Source organism: Seriola dumerili, unplaced genomic scaffold (genome assembly GCF_002260705.1).
Source record: "Seriola dumerili isolate Sdu_G_001 unplaced genomic scaffold, Sdu_1.0 BDQW01000674.1, whole genome shotgun sequence".
Taxonomy (NCBI): Eukaryota; Metazoa; Chordata; class Actinopteri; order Carangiformes; family Carangidae; genus Seriola; species Seriola dumerili.
In genome coordinates this window covers 1289947-1309682 of record NW_019174929.1, presented here as the reverse complement: position 1 = coordinate 1309682, position 19736 = coordinate 1289947, and the positions used below count along the sequence as shown (strand labels likewise).

At 40.4% G+C, this 19736-nt stretch overlaps 1 protein-coding gene across 3 annotated transcripts in view; it reads right to left on the bottom strand.

The window, feature by feature from the left end:
• The window catches only part of sbf2 (SET binding factor 2), a 94129-nt gene that overhangs the window by 8218 nt on the left and 66175 nt on the right, over positions 1-19736 (bottom strand). For 2 of the 3 annotated variants that reach the window (XM_022765350.1, XM_022765352.1), the window contains 16 exons: positions 17950-18120; positions 17264-17535; positions 16051-16223; positions 15703-15776; positions 13137-13332; positions 12450-12577; positions 11394-11569; positions 11083-11216; positions 10774-10975; positions 10203-10399; positions 9764-9904; positions 8146-8229; positions 5979-6053; positions 4705-4883; positions 3069-3245; positions 2549-2650 (listed from right to left, as the gene is read on the bottom strand). In XM_022765350.1, the coding sequence (XP_022621071.1) occupies positions 2549-2650; positions 3069-3245; positions 4705-4883; positions 5979-6053; positions 8146-8229; positions 9764-9904; positions 10203-10399; positions 10774-10975; positions 11083-11216; positions 11394-11569; positions 12450-12577; positions 13137-13332; positions 15703-15776; positions 16051-16223; positions 17264-17535; positions 17950-18120 (2481 nt within the window). The remainder of the gene's footprint in view (positions 1-2548; positions 2651-3068; positions 3246-4704; positions 4884-5978; positions 6054-8145; positions 8230-9763; positions 9905-10202; positions 10400-10773; positions 10976-11082; positions 11217-11393; positions 11570-12449; positions 12578-13136; positions 13333-15702; positions 15777-16050; positions 16224-17263; positions 17536-17949; positions 18121-19736) is intronic. The other variant, XM_022765351.1, reaches the window with a different exon arrangement.

Below are 19736 nucleotides of genomic sequence, written 5' to 3'. Positions count from 1 at the left end.
GTGTTTTTGAAGAGCATTATGATATCATTGACAATTTAGTTATATTTGGTCTACATGACCCAGAGTTATTAAATTTTATATTATGCATTAGTCATCACATTTTTCAGTACTTCCCGGCAGTATACGACAATAATTCCTAGCGATATAACAAATAAAATTTACGCGATCTGGACCAGTAGTGACAGCGTTTACTGTATCTGTGGTTGGAATGTATTCAAACCCATCAATAACTCACTGTCACTGATTGAACTTGATATCGCTCATTATGTTAAATACACAGTTGAAAAACCCTCATATTTTGGAGATTAAGCTGTTAAATCATTTTACCACTAGAGGACAAGGAAAGTGGAAACTGTTCCACTACCAGTGTGAAGGATTTTTTTTTTTCTCTTCTGACAACACAATGTTAAACTGATCATCTGCTATCAATAACATTTATATAACATTGTAGCGAAGTCTTCAGGCACACTTGAGCTCACTCCACAAAACACCAGTTGAGAACCACTTGTCTACACATACAATATGCTTGGCCAGCTTCACTGCCCGTGTCTCCTCCAACACAACTAATGAGCCCTGACGCGTGTGGAATGAGCGGGAAAAACAGTTCATGGTTTCCCCATGGGGTTTACAAGAACATCCAGCCCTGAGTGGTAGAGAAAGCACCCTGGGCCCCGGCACTGAAATAAACCCCTAAGATTATTGTGAGACTACAGCAGACTGAGGAGTGGATTTAAGAAAGAGGGCAAGGCATGAGAGAGCAGAATGAGGATATGAGAGAGAGGCAGAGGGTTAGAGGATGAGAAATAGAAACATAAAACAGGGTTTAAAAAGAAAGCAAGACAGTTCTGCATCCTGTCTGCTGGGTGTCTATGGTCTGTGGACAGAGGCTGGAGAGCCAGAGCATATGGAGCCCATTTGCCTGTGTGGGTCGATCAGGACGTGGCGTGATGGAATTGGTGGCCCGTGGAGAGAGATGCTCCAGGCCGAACACGTGCCTGGCATAAGAGATCCACAAAGTTTGCTTTTAAACAGCAGCCCAGGGCTTTACCAACCCCCGTAAACACATTTGAAGGACAGGCGCTTGCAACACAAACATGTGCACTTTAACAGGTCAACATGGAAAATATGAGCTCAGAGAGCAAACATGCGATGAAATACTGAGTGAATCAGCAAACGGATACTGAAAATTGATCAGGATTGAACCAGACTTTCTGTTTACATGCCTAAAAATCAGAACCATGAACTTTCATGATTGAAATCAGCAGATATCAGTGACATATGGTTTCAAGACTTTAGACCTTTTCATTATCTATCTCTGCATAATCGTGTCAACAGTGACGAGTGATTAGAAGATGAGAAAGTGTGGCAGAGCGAGCCAGATTTATGATTCACACATGGCCCATTCAGAAGTGCAGTCTGAATGGATGCCACGGGTGTCTGTGGAGAATCTTTAATAAACTTTGTCATCAACATTGAAAAATCACATTTAAACTATTATAAGTTACTTGTTTCTGCTTTAAATCTCTATAAATGACAAGAATGGAGGGCAACAAGACAGCTCTCTTAACATAAACACCAAACAGTTTGGCCAGAAGTAAAGCACTGTTTATCAGAGGTATAACAGTTGTGTGGCTGCATCTGGATCCTTTTTTTATATCTTTTTGTTTTTATAAATTAACCAATTAGTTTGTTTCTTGTTGTCTTTGCTTGGCATTTTATTTATTACATTTATTTGCTCAGCTGTAGTGAAGTGAAGTGTTTTTAACATGAAAAAAAGTAAAAAAAAACAACCTGTCATGATAAAAACAAGTGTTTTATGGACAGCCAACTGTTTTCTGTCAGTAATTCATTCGCATTTTACAATTAGTTTGTAGCCAGTGCCCAGTTATGCTTTCATTAAAATGTTTCAAGGTTATTTTTGAAATTTTGGCAAAATACAATGTGAATCAGTGCTTATTCCATCAACTACATTTTTTCCAAAATTCAGGTGGCATCCATCACAGCATTTTATTGCTGCTTCCCACTAAGGATGGCACTTGTGTGTGTTTTGTAATGAATTAATTTGTCTCTTTTGATCCGTGTGTTCCCTGTAGTGTTTTTATCAGCTGTTATGATTACAAAGAGGTGGTGTGAAATATAACAAGGACCCCATCTGGACTTCAACCCCAATCTCCACCAGGAAGTTGTACTTATATACACTTACCTACCCCCCTTCTTCTTATTCCTCCATTTTACGGGCTTTTAGGTGCAGTGGAGGCATTTAATGGTGAGTGGCTGCACAAAAGGAATAATTTGTCTATACTAGTCTCCATCACCATTTACCGCACCCGATTTTCTTATTTTGTTATGCCCGCATTCCCACTTCTGTGTTTTGTAATATATCATCTTAGTATTAATATTCTGTCATTTTTATACAGAAAATGAAAATCTGTAACATCTTGATGGAAAAGAACCTAAAGACAAATTCTGCACCTCTCTGTTTTTCCTAGATATTGTGCCCCTTACTTGTGTGTTAATTCATAAAAGGTATTTGTGCATTTTTTCTCACTTGTGTAGTAATGTCCCAGCCATCCTCCAGGCTGAGGAGAACAGATGAGCCGCTGTCCAGAAGCTCCACCAGAAACAGTGCCAGCTGCAGGATCTTGTGAATCTGTGGGAGACGAGAATATGTGCATGTGAACATACACACACACACACGCGCGCGCGCGCACAGCACACACAAATTAATCCTCTTTGTGCATACAGTATCATGTTTGTCACTGCTTGGTGCCTATGAAGGGTTTCCCACAGATAATACTTTTCGACAGTGTATAATATGTTCAATGTAAGGACAAAGGCTGCAGAGGGTCAATCAGATAACCAGCATGATAAGAGCTCTGCTGCTATCCCATCGTTGTGAATCTGTTTCCCTTGGGAAACTGGCTTCAGAGTGGATTTATCCATTATGTGAATCTGATACACAGGATGAGCAGGAAGAGTGGACTGCTGGGTCGTTCTCACACACTAAAAAGCTGATTCTGAGTCACTGCGAAAGAGAAATACAGTGTTGTTTGTGTGTGTTTTGTCACCTGCAGGATCCATTCAGAGTCTTCCAAGGCTTTAAGGAAGGAGTCCTCCGAGTCGGACGAAGTGGCACTAGGAGCGCAAGCCCTCAGCAGCTTTTTAAGTGCAGCTTTCACCTGCCGCGTGTCTGCAAACTCCACTGGCACCAGTTCACAGTTCAGAGAGGAGTCCACTCTGAGACCCTGTCAAAACAGAGAGCCAGCAGTGGATAAGACAAATCTTTTAAACATTAATACCGCTCCGGTTGTATGCCTCCGCCAACCAGCAAAGTTACAAGAAATGTAGTCATCAATATGATACTTTTGCAGAATATTATGATGTCACAGTGAAGTTGACCTTTCACCATTTGGATATAAAATGTCATCACCTCATTATTTGTGAGGTCCCAATGACCTTTGACCCCCAAATTCTAATCAGCTCATCCTTGACTCCAAGTGAACGTTTGAAGAAATTCCCTCGAGGCGTTACTGAGATATCGCATTCCAGTGGCATTTAAGTTTGTTTTTTTTTTGATCAAAATCCGCTTGAAGGAATGTGGATCGTAACCATCGACTTGGGACACTGTGGATAAAACACTGTGCAAAGTACAACTGATGGGTAACAACTGCCTTAGTGGCACTGATGAAAATGCTTTTGGAAAACTGCACACTCAGATACTCCTACTCCCACTACTCACCACTACTCACCACTTCCAGTACACTAAGTGACACAGTAGTGTACTAGCACATTGAGAAAACTGAACTTTAAACTAAGCCACTTTATGGCTGTTGATATGTGATTATTAAAATATATAAGGTAACTTAATGAGTACCTACACATTTATTTGCATATAATTTTAAACACAAACATAATCTATCATCAGATATGGGAATGCATGCATGTATTATGTGGAATAAATTATGACTTATTATGTATTAAATATACAGACCTGATGCCACACGTTGTAGCATTTTAAATTTCTTCATTTCTTCACAGTTGTATTCTAAAACAACCAAATTATTCCTCAATAGAAAGTGTCCTTAACACACCAGTAAAACAGCTATTTGTAATACAATAGTGTTGTTTTACTGTGCTTGGTGCTAGTATGGATTCTGAACTTCACACATATTGCGATGTCCAAGTCTCACTAACCAATCTGTTGCTATCGAATACATCAGCTCTACCATAAATTCTACCATTAGTTTATGTTTCATTTTTGCTGACATAATTGGAAATGTGTAGATTCACATTTATGTTTATTACTGCAGTCATAGCTAAAGGTCAAGTCAAGTCAAGTCAGTTTTTATTTGTATAGCGCCAGTTCACAACATACACATGCACTTTCCAAATAGAGCAGGTCTAGACCTTCTCTTTATAATATTATTATAAAGAGTCCAGAACAACACCATCACTAACTATAACTGCAAAAACATGCAACTGAATTAGCATCTCAATGACAGTGCCAAAAAATTATTATAACATTATTATAATGTTATGAACAATATGGGCATCATAAAAGTTTACTTTATAGCAGAAGAGTTGCATTGGAATGAAACTGATTATGCAGGTGTCCCCTTAAGGTACAATTACAACAGTATACTGAAACAATCCATGACAAAATGTCCTCTCAGCCAACAGAGAGCAGCTTTATTTCATTCTCACCCTTAAATGTGACTTTTCTCCAAAGATGTAGAGGGCAGCTTGGTGTTTGAGGAGCTGAGCCTGCAGACTGGTGCTCCCTGCAGGGGGCGCCAGATCCTTCCCTGCTAGTCTGGCGCCCACGTCTACTGCCAGCGGGTGCTGGCTGAGTCTGCTGCTGGAGCGCAGGCTGGCCCACATGCCTGCAAACACATAGATGCAAACAAAAGTCACACACACGCAGGAGCCGGCCTGTTCAAATGCCACTGATGTACACATGCTGTCAAACAATCTAAGACTGAATGATGAACAACACATGACATGCGGACTACGTTTACATGCGCAGCAGTACAACAGGGATTATGTAAACACCTTCATTCTTTCAGTCCACCAACAAAGCAGTCCCCTCTGTGAATCGGGTGTGTTGAGATATTAGAAGCAGAAGTTGTTGGAATTTTTTAGCAAGTCAACAAGTCTAGAAGCAATTTCTCTGAAAACCAGCATGCAATACCTTCCAAACAGCATAAATCACTGTCAGGAAGGAAATGATTTTTCACAATCATTGCCTCAACCCTTTTGAATTGAACTTGTGTGGTTGTCAAACTGCAACTAATGTCAGCTTTTACAAACAGGGCAGTTATAGAAGAGCCTCTGACCAAATGGACTCAAATACAATTGATATCTTGAAATCCTTGGGGGTCATAACTCGAGTATGTACTGAAATTGGATCAGTTTCAAAAGCTGTTGCTAATACTTTTCACAGATATGATCAACAATGTAACTGTTTACACCGTACACCACACCTGATGTTTTATTAACCTGTCATCATAAGTCATCACACACTCATTTCAAATTAATCCTTTTGAGTCACATTTACAGAATACTCAAGCTGTTTTCATTATATTAAAGACCACGACGTGAGGAGCCACACTGTGTGTGATTCATGACTTGTCTGCCATGACAAACAGCTTTGTTTCCTCCTCAATCTGAACCTGGCTCTCAACTGACCACAGTTAGCCCTGCTGTGCCAACACATTAACAATGGAAACAGCCACATTAGAGCAGCCACTTTGGTTTGTGAAAAACCACGGCTCCCAGAAGAGCTCCCACAAAGTCAGCGATGATTAGTACAAGGTCTTTGTAAGGGGTTTGCAGCACGGTGCAGTGTAGTCGTGACTTGGTTAGTGAGCACTTGTGTAGGTTAGCGAGAGGAAAAAGGATGAGTCTTGGAGTATGTGTTAGAAAGAAGAGGAGCACTGTAAGAGGACTGGTCGGGGAAAGAGACAGTTTAACTATACCTTGATGGTGGATTCTCTCCTTACTGGCAGGTTTTTGGTTTGAGTGAGTGAATAGTTTATCTCTGTACTGAAGCACTGGGGGTGGTTTTGTACAGGAAGTAGAGAGAGGATGAGGACAGAGAGAGGGGCAATGAAAAAAATAAATCATGTCAACATCATAGGGACATCACCACCTACCTTACTAGTCACTTCAGACCACAGAAAAAGTCATGCAAATGCAGAGTTATACAGATGAGGGTCAAAGATTGGACTAGTCCACAATTCAAGAGAATGATTGTCACAGCATGCATGAATATGTTTGTCCATGACTATGAGTGATGGTGTGAAGACAAAGAGCCAGATTGCACCACCCTGCACCAGGCTGGAGTCACAGCATGCTTATCAATTGTTCTCTCCTTAGGTGGAGACATGTGAACAGAGATTGACTGTATTACTAGAGTTGGACTTTGTTACTCTGTAGTTGTAGTTGTTCTTTTCCTTTCTTTCTTCTTAAGATTTTCAACGTATTTAAGCTGCGCCCTCTCTAAACATGCGAGTACAGGGAGTATTGGTCTGTTTTTTCACCATCAGATCTTTCTGAGCCGGCATGGTGACCAGGACACCAGATACCCCCTTAGAAATCAGGAGGAAGATACATTGAAGATGCAGTGTGGGAATGAAGGGACGAGGGAAGAGAGTTGGGTCCGGACAACAGAGACTGATGTTGAAGAGCGTATCTCTTTTCTATCGTCATCGGCAACATAAGATCACTGAACAATTAGGATGGACAAGCTAGTGGCCCTAATGAGGAATCAGATGGACTTTGGTGAGTGTAGTTATGTGTTTCAAAGAGACACGGCTACAGGAAGATACTCTGGATCATATCGCTACCATTGACAGCTCAGGCAGACACAATGGAGCATTGCTACAGCCCCAAGACATTAAACTGTTAGCCATGGGGCTATGTCCGTACTACATCCCCAGGGAATTTCTCTCTTCATCTTCATTTGTGGCACATTCCAGGTAAATATGATTCAAAAAGAAACACTCATGTTACAAATCATTTCAAGGGGGGTGTCATCCTTTTGACAGTATTTAATAAAAAACACTGAGTCAATTTAAGAAATACTTTCAGCTTTGACCTTCATCTGAACCAGTGACTGGCTTCCTCAAAAGACTTTCCAATTTAACAGTCAAGATGTGTCATCTTAACAGTTCATCAGGTTTCTTATCTGGGAGATTACATTTACTGTAATGCTCATTTGCCAGGAACACTACAGGTCACAATTACAAAAGGTTAATGTGGCACAAGATCTAAATCTGTAAACTTCATATAAAAAATAGATTTTTGATAAAGTGTATATTGTACACATGTACAGCTATACAGTAAGCTACAGATTGTCACACAGACAAACCACCATGTACAAATTGTGCTGTATTAAGAGTTTTTTTTTTTTTTGTCACTCTTTTTTTGCCAGTACTTAAACAATTTGTGTACTGTATGCCTATGATTCCCATTATTTTTTTCAAAACAATCATTATATTCATGGTATTATAACTCTAGAAATAACATTCTGCATCTTCATCTTTCATGTATTGTAGATTAAGTTGTATATTAACAAAATTAATATCACTATTAACATTTGCCATTTAATTTGAACATTAAGTAATCTTGGCCTATACAGTTGGTTATGGCTCACACATTTTCAAAGTAAAATCAAACAATATCTATCTTTTACAAAAAGAAAATTCTTTCACTACTATCTGGGAAAGAAACTCCTCCCTTCAGGATGTCTGTAATTTAGTTGCATACTTTTGTCTTCTGAGGTTCTCCATCTGACGTTGTGTGATTTTAGCACCTTAACGGTTGTGGTGACACATTCACTCACATTTCTAAAATGGGTTTTATAACAGGAGAAAAATGAGGGAATATGTGACCAAGGTGGGCAAAAAAGAAAGGGGAAGAAAATCTGGAAAACCAGGAGCGCTGGCAAAAACAATTCACAGGCTACATAAAGTATTGTGATTAAATGTATAGATCCGCCATGTAACCTTTCCCTGAAGTGACTGGATGATGTTAAAACACTCATTACTGTAGTCTATAGATGACAGTACTGGTATTTTATATTTTACCAGGCAGTAGGAGGACACATGCTGTGTTGAGTAGGAAACAGAGGAAAACACTCACCTCCTCTGGTAAAGCTGTTTGAGAATGGGATGTCTAAATGGACAGGAGCCATCTTTGGTATCCTGGATGTCCTCCTTTCACTGCCTGAAGACAAAACATTCACGGGGGTGTAAGAGGAGATGGATGGGCTGGACAGTGACCCCAGGTTGTCCTGTGATTCTTACATAACCCTTTATTGTACAAATTTCCTTCCAAGTGTTCAGATACAGTATTTCTCCCGTGGAGTCTCTCCCTCTCTCTCTCAGTCACACACACACACACACACACACACCCACACACACACACACACACACCCACACACACACACACACACACCCACACACACACACACACACACCCACACACACACACACACACACCCACACACACACACACACACACCCACACACACACACACACACACCCACACACACACACACACACACCCACACACACACACACACACACCCACACACACACACACACACACCCACACACACACACACACACACACACACACACACTTAAAGATAAGTAGGTGAAAAATAACTGCTGACCAGAGCAAACAAAAAAGGGAAAACAACAATTGCAGAGAAAATACAGAGCTGGAGTGAACAAAAATAAAACTGAAGAGTGCAAATCTGCAGTTTTTCTCTTTATCAGAAGAAATGAACTCTACATGGCCCCTTGTCCTTTGCAAACAAACTAAGTTTTTTCCCACGGCAGAGCCAAGGCCATCACACAGCAAATTCAGGTCAGGTAGGAGCATGGGAGTCAGGTGACGTAGATTTGGTTTGAAGGAAGTAAATTCCCATAGTAAACCTCACAGGCACTTGTTAGTGACTCCCTGCAGACTCTGCAGAAAGTTATGTTGATTTTATATTAAGTTATGGTTATTCTCATGATGTGTTCACATCATATGGAAGTAATTGTATTTAGCAGTTTTTGACATGAAAATAAATACTGTCAATGTCAAGTTGTAATTACAGCTAGGAATCTTGTATTCTTTTGAATGCTCTGCTGATAAGTAATAGAGTCTGACAAGCATGTCGACATGGATGTCTCAATTCAGGTAAAATCCATCATTCAAGGTGGCTGTATCCTAATTTAATACTAATTTGATACATTTACACTATGTATTACCAACCAAATTAGCATTAAATATGTTTATGTTTTATGTATAAGTCATAGTTTGGGTTTGGATCAGACAATCCTTGTGAAGAGGGAAAGGCATAGCTACAGCCTGAGAGACTCACCTCAGGGCAACAAAACTTTCTACCCAGTTTGGTTTTAACAGACCTTTCTCATGCCCAACACTTGGACTTGTCAAACACATGTTTAATTGATAACATTGATGGCTGCATGCCATTTAGGTGTTTCATTATCAGGCTCAATGGTTTAGCATAGTTTAATGCTTATATGTTAGGGAATCATTATTAATGAGATCTAAAAGAAACTTACATAGCACATGAATCTTATATTCATATATCTAATCTATATATCAAATCTAAAAATCCAAACAATCCTAGAGGCAGATCGAAATAGTCAAGTAGCAGAGATGACTGTGATATTCATTCACCAAGTGAATAAAAACAGAATCTGAACATACAGTGTGTAGTGTGTTAGTGTTAGAGAATACCTGGTGAAAGGCCAATGAGGGAGCGGTTGGACAAGGTGTTGTTCCCATTCATTTTGAAGTAGACAGGGATGGAGTCCAGGATGGCTTGCAGGTACTTCTCTTGTTCAAGACTACTGGATGAATCTGAGGATGAGGCAGGGGCTAAAGGCAGAGGACAACACTTTATTTAGACAGAAAATGATTAGCACTACTTAAAAAAAATGACAAGTTACAGACCACAGATCCAGTGTATTATAGAAAAAACATATTTCAGAGGCAGAGCTGCTGAAACAGTAGAATTCAGATCAGTAGAAAATCAGATCAGTTCAAACTCACTTCACCACATAGTGAATGCAGAAAAAAAGTAATCAACATTTCTAATCTTAATGAATGTTTTCCAGCAACAGTGGTGCCTCTCACTGAGTTTATATAATAAAAACTCCATGCTGTGCATTCACACCTGTTGAGGAAGGGTTCTGTGACTTGAACAACCCCACCACACTCTTGCTGTGGAAGCCTCCTGAGCGGAGCAGAACGGCTTTGGTGCGGGGATGTTTCCAACACACAACAGGCAGACGGTTGTGTCTGTAGCAGCGGGCCACTTTGTGTAAACTGCTGTCCTGTACTGCCTGAGGAACCACCAGCAGCCCCGGGTAACTGACAAAGAGAGACAGAACAGAAATCACAAACACACAAGTTTTATGAAAACTAATGTCTATCCTCAATAAGCCACTGCAATGCAATCTGTTCATACACAGATTTTTGTATAACAGGCTGGATTTGAATCTTGTTGTCTCAATACAGAAGTCAAAAATGTGTCTGCCAGGTAAAGCAGGATTCCCCAACTGGCCTCTAGAGATACTGAAGCTTACAAAGCTTCCGGGAGGGCTACAAATCCTGTAAACTAATATCCTTAGTACTGCTCTGCTATGATTAGTGGAATCAGCACAGATCAGCAGGTTTCTGAACTGATTCTAATGTAGCCGCACCGCTGCAGCTAAAGCTATTTCACTGGCAGCGAGGTGGTATACCTGCGGCAGAGAGAGTAGAGTCTGTTCACGGCTGTGATTCTGAACTGTTCCCCTGATTTGGAGCGGGACGAGCTGGCGGTGACGGTACCGAAGCCCAGACGCTGGTAGTCACGGAAACAGGACTGCTCCACAAGCTGCTCCATGGTGGACTTCTCCGATGCTCGCAAAGTGCTGCTAGGGGGCGGCTCACCATCGTCTGATACTGAAACACACATGCAAAGCTGAAGTGCTATTTTAAAGCTTTTACCTTTTCTTCAGTCTCTTTTTCTCGCTTCACATGATCAAGTGTCAATGTGTCATTTCTCTCACTTGAAATGTCATCATCTTCATGCCATGTCATTCTGCTGCCTCTGTCGTTCTTCTTCAGTGTGCTCTGGCTACCACGGCCCATGGTGATCTTTCCGGCCCTCTTTGCTCCCTTGACAATAGTTTTGGACAGTGTTCTGTGAGGAGGACAGAGTAGACAAAAGTTACTGTTGGCAGCTTGAGCAACAAAACAAAAGGATTTCTCAACATTTCCAGAGAAGAAAACTGCCGAGCCATGTATTTATTAACACTAATATTTCACTAATAATTCAAACATGAAATGTGCATTCAGTGATGTACACTGCGCCACAAACCTGAACCCAGTGTTCCTCTCTTTTTGCTTTGGAAGGATTAGCTGAGGTGCTGTTTGTCCTGCAGCAAATGCAAAGGAGCTGAAGATGGATTGCGGGTAGCGGATCCTCTGAAGGTGCTTCCTGAAGATCTCAACTGTCTCTGAGTTCACTTCCTCATCAAAAGCCACTTTTATCAACTAAAAGATACATCAGTCAAACTGATCATTTAACAACACAGGCAAAAATTCAGAGACAACATTTATACACACTATTTCTAATTCTGTCCAAACCAAGCAACATGTGTTGAAGCCATCTTTAAATGTAGGGAGCATCTCAATTCGTCAGAGATGTCTGTTTATCACTGCTAGGATTCCTCACTATTTTAACCCAAAATATTTGCTTAAGTGTGCAGATCTGGAACTTCTACATCTTCTTCGACACAAGATTGGTAAAACAGCCCATGTATCATTTCCACAAAACACCCACACACACAGATTCCAGTGAATGTGGAAGCTCAACAAAACTGTCCACAAAAGACGTCCGCATATGTCAACTGACCTACACCCCAAGAACATGGCCACTTTCATCATCTGTGTTAGTAAAAAGATAGGAATGAACCATAAAAACTTTTACAGCAGTACATCTAAAGACTAAAAACACATGCTTGGCTGAGAATTGCTTTTCTTCTGACTCTAAGAAACAAGCTCATGTTATGAAACACAAGACATGGGGTTTCTAAAAGATTTCCCACACTGAATTTTAATTATAATTTCAAGTGTTGCTGCTTATTTATGAGATTCTGCAGTTTGTAAATCCTCTGGCGGCCCAGTTAATTAAGAAAATTAAAAAAGTTAACATAACAATATGAATTTAATATCTGAGAAACAGAACCACAGATGCTAATACATGCTACATGCTACATGGCCATTGCTACGAGTTGTTTTTTTTTTTTATTTTGGCGCCTCACTGTCATCTAAAATGTCAGAGAGAAGAATCACATTAACTAAAACATAACATATTTGGCAACTTGTGTCCATACTGGACAACCCTGAGCATGTTGTCTGTTTCACTGTTTACCTGAAATGACGCAGAGCGGAGCTGCAGGCCTTCCTGCATGTTCTGCTGCAGCTGGTTTTGGATGCTTATCTTCTTTTCTTTGGTCAGCGTGGACACTGGGAAAGCCCTGATCACTGCCTGCTCCCCCACTGGACACACACAGGCACAAAGACCAGCGTTGCATTACTGATATGATCGCTGCAGCAGCTTCCTGACACAACACACTAAAGCACCTGCTAATTATTATTTTCTGTTCTTTTGTTCACAGTAGGCAGGTGTCAAGAAACGAGGGGAGAGAGAAAGAGAGGGATGGGGAGTGACATGCAACAAAGGTCTGGGTTAAGTTTGGTTCTTGGTTGGCTCCTTAACCCCTAGGCCAGTAGGCGACTCCTGCCACCAAGAACTTTAACGGTGATGATGGTTTACGAGGGTAAAGTCGGTTGTTTTTAGTCATAATGGGGTGGTGTTGTTCCTGGGTGTTGTTGACTTAATTCATGGTAACATGATCAGAAATATTAGTTGAAAATTTCATTTCTGTTGACCAAGAAAAAATGGCATTTTATGTCAAATTAATTTTTTAATAGATTTTTTGATTAAAAAAAACATATTAACATTGTAAATTAGCTGGCAAATAAATTTTCTTTTTTTTTTTTTTTTTTAAATTTCATTGAAACTTAAAAGCTAATGTTGCTGTGGGTCAGTATTTACCCAGTGGATCATGGGGGATGCCTTTGAAGATGATGCGATATGTGGTGAGAAAAAGAGCTCCCTCTGCTGGCAGGATGTGTGGGCCCCCCAGGAGGCCCCCGGTGGCTTCTTCTCTCCCGTCAGGGTCCAGAAGCACCCGCAACCCCTCCAACACCAGCTCCTCTCCAGGAAGCAGTGCTGGACGCAGAATCTTAGGCTGATGGGGGAAAAACCCACAATAACATTATACCCAGGGACAGATACATCTGCACAAAACTGCCCATGAAGTCAAGTCTGAGTTTAAAATGAGACATTTTTGGTTGACAGTTAGGTACTCAAAATGAGGGACGCAGCAAAAACATTTGTGTCAGTGAATCAGATTTTAAAATGGCAAGGAAATAAATCTATCATTATAATGTCAAATCAGAGCACCACATGGCCTCAGCAAATTTAAGCTTCACATGCATGTCATCATCAAAAACACACAATCTACAAGCACACTAAGAATTAGATGGCATTCTTCAAAAAGAAAACTGCCTACAAAAACAAATTCATACTAGAGAGAGACCAATGCACCATTTCAACTCTTCAAGCAAGGCCCATCTATTTTCCCAGGAAAAGCTGTTCTGTTCTGCTGAGTAACCAGCGGTTTTCACTTCATGTTTTTAAGATTTAAACATATGGACCCTGAATGACATGATGCGTTTTTACTCATAGAATAAACCTTATTAACCTGACCAGCCTTAAACTCACGTGTGAAAAAAACAACAAAACAACTGAGGACAACTACACTCCATTAAAGGTTTCATTCAAAAATATAATTACAAACTTTATTCTACTTACTCAGTTTAAATCATTTTAAGATGAAAACCACATGTAACTAAATTTCTTAGAATAAGTGTAGTATTTGCTGCTTGCGTAACATTATTGTCAGCAATCATATTGAGAATGAGTTTCAAACAGCAAATATCTTATATATGCAGCATCTCTTTCAGAGTGTGTCATATATATATACACATATATAAATAAAGAAAGAAGAATAGAATAGGAAATTTGTAATGTGATACATGTGCCTCATATAGTATGCACTGCTGTTGACCATATTTCTCTTGACAGAAGTGATTATTAACCATGTCTCAAAAACAAACACCACATCCCACCAACTTCTTCTATGTTGTAAACTAACAACTAACTAATAACAGTCAAGTCCTCAATCCTAAATCGCTTCAGCTCCTTCAGGCCTCCAAACCCAGTAGAGAAACACTCAGTTATTCCACTGTCACAAAAATGAACAACATTAGATCATTCGCAGCATTTCCCATTAAGGCCATAGCTGGTCTGGGGGACTTGAGGGCTGGCCAGGAGATAATCTGAGCTTCTTGAATCCGTCCTTGAATGGACTGTGAGACCAAGAAGAGAGTCCCTCTGCACCTCATTACTGCTGCGAGCTCAGCTCCTTATTAGAGCTGCACCTTAAATGCATTCATTGTTTTTCCTCTTCATGTTATTGCTGCCATTACTACTGCCATTCACACTTGTCATGAATCCACAGTCAGTGTTGTTTACACACTTTTTAGTATTTTTTGGCATGCAGCTCGCAGCTTCCAGGATGGAAGCTTGGTCCAACACATAAATGTGTGAGAAGTTAGCCACAAAGTGCAGCAGCCAGACTGCTCACCATGGTCTCCAGGTTGATCCCAAGGCAGTGCTGGCATGATGGTTGTCTGTGTGTGTAAGGGTGTGCAAGAGGAATTACCAAGAGCTGGCAGACAAATCGCACAGCAGGGTCCAATAGACCAACTGGTAAAATATGAAAGTGTGATGATGACTGGAAAACACTGGATGAGATTTGCAGTCTGTATATTAATAGCAAACCAGATGAAACTGGACATGTGGACATAACTATGAGTTAGGATATTAGTGAGCAGTTTTAATGAATGAAAAACATTCATGAAGATGACAGTGCAGTTTATACATCATTTAAAATTAGTATAAATTCACTTCATAACGTTAGACTAGACTATTAGAGTTTACAAGCTAACAAGGTTGTTAGTAAAAATTTGTTAGCGTTAAAAAAAAAAAAAACAACACCTCAGACTACCAGTGCGTTTTTGGTAGTCATCTTATACATGTCATTGTAACTACTTCCACATATCAACCAATGCTCTCTATGTATGAGAAATTCTAATGTTCTTTGCTGTAATATAATGTCTCATTGTTTCCTCCCTTTTCCATTATCGTACTCCACCACTCGACTGACCTCATTCTCTCAAGCTAATGATATTTTACTTGCAACAGTGTATGCACTGTGGAAAAAGTTGTTCATTGAATGCTCCTAAACCAGAAATAGACACTGTTTATCACTATATTACAAGGGATATATGTAGTAGAGGACAGGAATTTTGAATTAGGTTTTCTAACTTTTGGAATGGAACCCAGAAACTGCGTTTTAGCCCTCTACAGCTAGACTTTGCATTTAAAATATTTCTGATTCTATTTAGATTCAGAGTCTGATCCTGCCATATAATTGTATATATACTGTATATACAGTTAAAGTCCCAGCAGGTCAGCGTCAAGCAACACTCACCTTCTGAATAGGCGGTAACCTCCTGCTCTCCCTGTGAACTGCCTCTAGAGCCTCCATCTGCATAGCTACAATGCCTGTGGGTCAGAGGTTGAGGTCAGTTAACATATGCACACACACAAGTACACAAACAGAGCTGGTACAGAGAAAAACGTGTACACACACGCTCTTAAAACCAGAGTGTGTATTACCAGATTATATGGCCATTTAACATGTCAGAAGTTAATCAGCTCAGAGGCCTCTGTTGCTTTTGGCCTGAGCTGAGAATACACACATCCAAGGGTTACTCTGTATGAAGCTGAGGGAATTAGGATAGAAACAGAGTGTGAATGAACAGTGTGAGCGCTGTACCTGGGATCATGCTGTGGAGGCTCTTGATGTGTTCCTGGGTTACTCCACTCTCTGTGCACACCTTGTCGATGAAGCGCGCAATGAACCTCACCACAGAGTTGGCCACGTCACTGTTCTCTGAGTCCTCAAACCCGCTTTCTGTGTCAAAGCTCTCTGCCACACTCCCAGCAATGCTGTAAAACAGGCATGATGACACAATGCAAATGAGAAAGGTCAAGCCACCATGTCCGGTAAGTCATTTGATCTGAGATCTGAGAGTTGTGTGTTGACAGAAATGGATCTGAAGATGCACGGGGATAAAGAGCACTGAAAGTGAGAACGATTTGCAGCCTGGCATGAGCTAAGCGTTGATGCCTGAATCAATCGTTCAGACTCCATTAGCCAAGAAGAATGTTTCACATGAAACTGTGATGCAACCTTCCCTCTGGATGCACAAATAGTGAGTGATGAGATCCAAATGTCTTCTGTGAGAAACAAACAAGTCTGGGACAAAAATGAAAGAAAAAGAGAGAAGATTTCCACACAAACAAATTCTTGGCCCCAAGAATAAATTAGTAACATTGTGTTCTTGCGGTTATTTGGGAATAAAATGTATTTACGAAAAAATGCTTAATAAAGTTCCAGTACTGTACATAAAAATTAGAAAATATTAATATTGTGTTCTTCCAACTATTTGGTATCAAAAGCCTGAAATGCTAAGAAAAGACATACATGGGGGATCTTCCCAGATTTATTTCACTCTACAATTACTGCAGAGCACAGGAAATCACTTCCATTGCTATTTTGTTTGGTTTGGGTGAATACAGTGTAGTCCCATTAAAGACACCCAGAGGGTTTTGAACTTCCCAACAGAAGTAAGTGAGCCTCACTCTGTTTTGTGCAGTAGCAATGTAAGCCCACAGGATGGATGTGGGCCGGAAACATAGCAAGAGCTGCGTTCCATTTGGCTAAATAGGAAGGTATCATGTAGACTGTGAGTTATGCCACATCCACCCACATGCTTATCATCACCTTATTAAGAGAGGTACACATACTCCCAAATCATGAAACCTTACCTTGAGGTTTCCTCCAGTAACATTGATTATTCTACCTTACAAATACTGAACAAGCCAAAACAATGTTCTACTCTAGTCTTTGTTTGATCTTGATGTGTGAAAGATGTTATTTACATGCTTCTACTCTGATAGTCAACCACAGTATTGCCCCTCCTGACCTGTTTGTGACAATGCTGTTGCTGCCGCTCTCCCAGTCAGCAGCAGGGGCGTTGCGCAGCAGCTTGTTCTTGCTGGTGTCCAACGGCACTAGCAGGTAAACCATGAGGCTGGCGTAGTGGATGGCCTGGCTGAACACAGTGCTCTCCTCATTCTTCACCAGCTCCTGCTGCTTCTCCTTGCTCAGACCGGGCCATGAGCGCAGCTGCTCTGCCGCCAGGTCCATGGCTGTCTGCTCCTCATCTCTACCCACTGCAGGAACGGGGGATACATCCTAGAGAGGTCAAAGTAAATGGATTGAGTTTGACAGAAATCTGTTTGGCTTGTGACCCTAAAAATGCAGCGATGCCTAATTTTATTGCTAGCCACAGAGGATTGAATTGCAGAGTGAAAAACAAATTGACAACTTTTATCTGCTTTGCTAATGTGATTTAGGTCTATTGTATGTGTCAGGAAATTGTTAAAAATGTCTATCACAATTTCCTGAAGCTCAAAATGACATCTCTACACATTGTGTTTTGTCCAAAAGCCCACCGATATTCAATTTCATATCACAACGGTGAATTTTGGCCTATTTGCTTAAAGTTAAATAATAAAATAAGTTTCAGTCATTCAACCTTTTCAGCTGTGGTGTGGATTTAAAATAGAGGGGTTAAACATAATATTTACTCATATTGGTCAATCTTACCTTTAGCCTGGCAGTGATGCCCCCTTTCTCTTCTGGGGTGTTAAGATAAAGGGATCGGATCTGGCCCTGGACCTCGCTGTAGAAAGTGGCTTCCCAGAACTGCTGGTTGGTCCAGATGGGATGGTCCTGAATGCAGGTGTAGGCAAACTGGTTTACGCCAGCAGCCAATTTCTGTAAGACAAAATGCAGTTCACAGAGTCAGGACGATGTAAAGAAGCAACATTAAACAGCTGGCGATGCCTCTGAATAGAGGTTTGAACAGTGCTGTTTTTTTTTTTCAATTTCTCAGGATATCAAACCAATACTGCATACTGCATGAATTTTTAAATATAGAAATAGTTAATAAACCGGTTGTGGAGAATGAAAATGAGGCTTCTTAAATACAGTTAAATAAATGTAGGGAAGTACAAGTGGAAAAAAACTGTGATCCGCATCCTTGTTTCTCTGATAGTTTATGTTGTCTCCCATAGCAACAGATAAAAAACAGATGTTGACTTGTTAAGCTTCAGAAAGGAAGTGATGGTGTTACTGTCAACTGTTTAGAGTTAGATTAGAATGACAATTTTCTTTCATGTTACTGACGTTAGAATAAAATTTCTGTATTTACTACGCAGGCAGTCTAAATAGACAGACAGACAAACTGAATTAAAACTTTCCACCGGTAACCTCTTCAACCCCAGTGAGTAAAAACATGCTGCGCAGCCAAACTTTGATCAAAACACTGAACTTTACTTTAAATTCTAGTGGAAATCCCAAAGTGTCCTTGGATACCAAATATGTCAGGTGTAATTTTGTTCTGTGTATAAAATAACAGAAAACACAGACTTAATATTTCACTCAATTTAATAAGTTACACAGTGTGGAAACTTACAAACTTGAAGCTACAAAGGTTGATACTTAAAGCCCCATACAGACATGAAATAACAGTCTCTCTTTTATTCACATATATCATATTTTATTTCTTCCCCTGATGATGATACTGATAACTGCTCCTGCCCAGAGTTAACATATCCTCTGCCTGAAACATTCATGTTTGGTGCTGCACTACTATTGGCATCAGCAAGGGGCTGACCTGTGGTCAGTGGCCCTTTGAAATAAGTTTGCCAAAATACTGGGAGAGAAGTAGGAAAACCAAAACCAAAAAAAAAAAAAAAAAACAAGTCAGCTATTAGATTTAAAGTGAAATAAATCATTCTCTGTGAGTCATAACTTTTTCACAGATAACAACCCAAAGTGGAGTGACAGACCACCCCTCTTTCCCACTGTGTCTGGATGTATTTGGAAGGAGAGCTGTTGTTTTTCATTAGTGTGGACTGAAGAGTAAAGCACCTGCTGCCTGCAAAAACAGCTACTAAAGGGAACATACAGTACTCAGCTAAAGGCATTAATGCTGGTCCACACCAAGCAGATGGTAAACGACACAGAGCATTGCCTGAGAAACAGTATCACACCACAAATAACATGGGCTGAACCAGAAGCACAGTGTGCCAATAAATGACCAGCCACAAACCATCATTCACCAACCGTCCATCTCCCTGCAGAGTTTGAGGGCCATGTGTAAGGCTCAAGCCTTTTATTAGATTAGCTTCTGATTTCTTTCCCCAGAGCCTGACACAGAACAGTGGTTTACATTATCACTTCAGAGTTTTCCTTTGAAGGATGAGAACTGAAGGGTTACTGTAATTATAACAGACAGAACCAAAACAGCTCTATTCCCAGTGTGATGGTCCAGGAGCCAAGAGAGAGGAGAGCTTCGAGGACAGGGGGCGAACAGAGAGCTAATGCCC